Source organism: Sinocyclocheilus anshuiensis, unplaced genomic scaffold, assembly GCF_001515605.1.
Source record: "Sinocyclocheilus anshuiensis isolate Anshui unplaced genomic scaffold, SAMN03320099.WGS_v1.1 scaffold1763, whole genome shotgun sequence".
In the NCBI taxonomy this organism is placed as follows: Eukaryota; Metazoa; Chordata; class Actinopteri; order Cypriniformes; family Cyprinidae; genus Sinocyclocheilus; species Sinocyclocheilus anshuiensis.
The window spans coordinates 453,754-457,360 of NW_015549683.1; the positions used below are offsets into that span (position 1 = coordinate 453,754).

Below are 3,607 nucleotides of genomic sequence, written 5' to 3' on the forward strand. Positions count from 1 at the left end.
AATAGCCTTTGTGCACAGCCAGCCTTGTACTCTTCTAGGTTCAAAAAACTGTCGTCCATAAAATGCGTTGCACAAATTCGAACATCTGGGTTGTGCTGTTCTGTTGTAAATAAATCTTAACCAATGATTCCTAATTGCATCTACTTTCGGAAGGCCAAATAAAGTGCTTTTGCTTTCGCACTGAATCACACAGCGTCTCCCTGACATGGCTGCATCAACACTACTGCTGTTCCTGAAACCACGCCTTCTTTCTTTGCGTGCACATTTGGGCGGCATTATGCTAATATTTCCACATAGTGATGTAGGTATGTGGGGGCGTGTTAGAACTAGCCGTTTTAGGTAGGCGTGGCTGACTCTTAACTTTTATAAAGAATATCACTTTGGATTTGAGACTTTAGTCTTTGCAACTTCAGGGATCTTGTCTATGCACAATCAGCTTGTAACACTCCAAAGAGAAAGCAAAACTTGAAATCGCATCATATGACCCCTTTAATAAAACATTCATTCTATTAATGTAAAGTGCATGTTGTATGTTTGTAGAAATGTCTTTGTCTTTACTGGTCTTAAAAATCGCAGCTATCATAACACTGTGGATTGAAAACCTTAAATGGTTTGATAGTCAAAACTCACAAACTCTGATGATGTTTTTGGAGTGAGATATGGGTCATCCTGGAATCTGGAATCGGAGGCTGTAGGATCCTAGAACAAACACATGCACACAACAAGTAACTATGCTTACATCATATTTGATAACAATGTATTTTAACATGGTTGTTAGAGTTGTCTGATGAACATACCCTTTTCACAGTGGATGCCAGTGCCTGTAAGACAGCCTCTTTGCTCCTGATAACAGTAAAAAAGTCATTGTTAATGCATAAATTACTTAAAAAATATTAAATTCATAATTTTAGAACTATATATTTATTGATCATGTGAATTGTTCAGATATGACCAGTACTTACCATGTTTTCTTCTTTGGAATGACTATTTCTTCTGAAAAAAAAAGAAAAATAATAATAATAAAGAAAAATAAACAAAAAAATCAAATGATTTATTTCTAATTAGAAAGCATCTTAATTTAAGAAAGCATATGATAATAGAAAAATAATAATAATAAAGAAAAATAAACAAAAAAATCAAATGATTCATTTCTAATTAGAAAGCATCTTAATTTAAGAAAGCATATGATAATTCCTATTAAAAAGACATAATTATCAGACCTGGTGAAGAAACGGCAGGTTGTTGATCTGCAGCAGAATTCAGAGCAAAACTCCTGTAATCAAATAATCACATAATGAGCGCCTGATAAAACTTGAGCTGACACATACAGCCCCTTCAAATGACCTAGAGACAACCAGTCGTTTCTTTACAAACATAAAAAATGACTGAACATGTTATATGATAAAACGGGCCAAATAAGCCGGTCCTTGTACATTTATCTTACCTACTAGGCCATGACTTCTGCAGATGAATGCGCAATATTCTGCTGCTCTTACACACATGATGCCTGAGAGCTTGAGAACAGGAGGACGCCATGACAGAGGAACTTAGCGGCTCAGAAAGCAGATATCTCCGCGGCACCACCACAGCCAGCTGTGATTGGTCCATCCTGTTTAGCGCTGAGAAAGGTTACACGTATCATGTGACCAAACCGTCTCCATATTACTTTTTTTTTATTATTGTCTGGACAATAATTTATGTCTAGATAATGACGCAGAAAGCTTGATAACTAATTGAATTCAAATACAAAATTGAAGAAGTAAAAAAAAAAAAAACATTATTTTTACTCAGTTTTTTATTTAGATTTCCATTCGTTTTCTACGGTCGGGATATACCATCTCAAAACACAATATAAATAAACTATTCTTCATACGGCCCCGTAGAATATTAATTTTCAGGGTATTATACTAGCTTATAATTATTATCTGAGATTGTTTTAAATGCCAGTGTCTCTAACTTTACTTCTCTCGCTTTTCAACATATTCCAGTCTAATGTACCTGTGCGTGTTATTTGGTTTCGTCCGCTCGCTCAGTACACGTTCCCACGTGTTACGCAGCTCGACAGGACGCACGCGGGGAATACAGAGAGTTTTCTCTTCTAATTTATGTATTTATTATTAGGAAAATGCTGTTTTCAAAAGAAACGCCATGGAGGCGATTAGAGGGCATGTCGTTTGGTTTGTTCTCCTCCGATGAAATAAGGTAATAATAATAATACACTTGCACAACTCACACCCAACACAGCTAAATAACTAGCCGGAGCTCAGTTGCGTATTACTGTAAAGACACCAATGGTTAATACATATTAAAAGCATACAGTTTATTTAACACATGCTGAACTTTGTGGCAACATGGCCCATATGCTGTCACACTAAATGCGGTAAGTTGTCACAGTGTTTGCCAAAACATGTCTGTATTAAATAATCCTTTACGTTTGAGTGAAACGCAAGCATAATAATTCCTTTATATATAGACCTTCTGACAACTTCCCCGTGTTATCTGTGTCACAGGAAGCTGAGTGTGAAAAGTATCACTAATTCCCAGCTGTTGGATAATGTGGGCAATGCTGCTACAAACGGCCTGTATGACCTGGCGTTGGGTCCAGCTGATAACAAGGAGATCTGCTCCACCTGCATGCAAGACTACACCAGCTGTCCTGGCCACTTTGGTCACGTAGATCTGCCCCTTCCCGTCTACAACCCTATGTTTTTTGATGTAAGTGTCAATGTGCCATTGCATGTCCTCCTTTGCAGGTTTCATGCAGTTATGCTGTGTGTTTATCTGGGGTTAATAGTCTGTCATTCTATTTTCTTTTGTTTTGGTACCTAGTAGGAATATGAATGAATATATATATATATATATATATATATATATGTGTGTGTGTGTGTGTGTGTGTGTGTGTGTATATAAATGTATATGTATATACAGTGGTGGTGAGATCCGATCTGATCATCATCCAGTCTGTCTGGAATGACATGAAGAAACAGAACAAACTGAGACAGACTCAATCCAGAAGAACTGTGGCCAACGTCTCCAAGATGCTTCAAGAAACCTACCTGCAAAGCTACAGTACTGTTAAGAGTTTTAGGCACTTGTGTAAAAATGCTGTAAAATGAGGATGCTGTCAAAAATAATAAGTAGATTTTCTTTATCAATGAACTATTATTAACTAAATGAAATCGACATTTGGTGTGACAATCCTCTGGGTTTAAAGCAGCTTTTGCCCTCGGTGCACTTGCGCATAGTTTTTCAGGTAGCTTGCAGGTAGGTCTCTTGAAGCTTCTTGGAGATTGCCACAGTTCTTCTGGATTTAGTCTGTTTCTTCATGTCATTCCAGACAGACTGGATGATGATCAGATCTCTGTGTGGAGCCCTGGCTGCTGCGAGATGCTGCCATCTCACTGGATTATTACAATTAATGGCAAAATTAATGTTTGGAAATGTAAACTGATATTTCCTACTGACACACTACAGCAAAAGATAGAAATAACTGACTTAAAACAATTTTTTAGCTGGTGAAAATACTAGTGTTCTAATAATTTTGGGCACCACTGTATGTATATATATATATATTAGGGCTGCACGATAAATCGCATGCGATATTTAA

At 37.0% G+C, this 3,607-nt stretch overlaps 2 protein-coding genes across 3 annotated transcripts in view; one reads left to right on the plus strand and one right to left on the minus strand.

The window, feature by feature from the left end:
* Positions 1 to 1,619, minus strand: part of LOC107660436 (pentatricopeptide repeat domain-containing protein 3, mitochondrial-like) — a 13,008-nt gene extending 11,389 nt beyond the window's left edge. The window contains exons 1-5 of the mRNA XM_016449738.1: positions 1,445 to 1,619; positions 1,221 to 1,273; positions 963 to 993; positions 798 to 843; positions 631 to 699 (exon numbers count right to left, since the gene is read on the minus strand). Coding sequence (XP_016305224.1) covers positions 631 to 699; positions 798 to 843; positions 963 to 993; positions 1,221 to 1,273; positions 1,445 to 1,608 — 363 coding nt within the window. The 5' untranslated portion in view covers positions 1,609 to 1,619. The remainder of the gene's footprint in view (positions 1 to 630; positions 700 to 797; positions 844 to 962; positions 994 to 1,220; positions 1,274 to 1,444) is intronic.
* Positions 1,620 to 2,025: 406 nt separating this feature from the next.
* LOC107660435 (DNA-directed RNA polymerase I subunit RPA1-like) overlaps positions 2,026 to 3,607 on the plus strand; it is a 27,462-nt gene continuing 25,880 nt past the window's right edge. For both annotated transcript variants that reach the window (XM_016449736.1, XM_016449737.1), the window contains exons 1-2: positions 2,026 to 2,202; positions 2,511 to 2,715. In XM_016449736.1, coding sequence (XP_016305222.1) covers positions 2,126 to 2,202; positions 2,511 to 2,715 — 282 coding nt within the window. In that variant the 5' untranslated portion in view covers positions 2,026 to 2,125. The remainder of the gene's footprint in view (positions 2,203 to 2,510; positions 2,716 to 3,607) is intronic.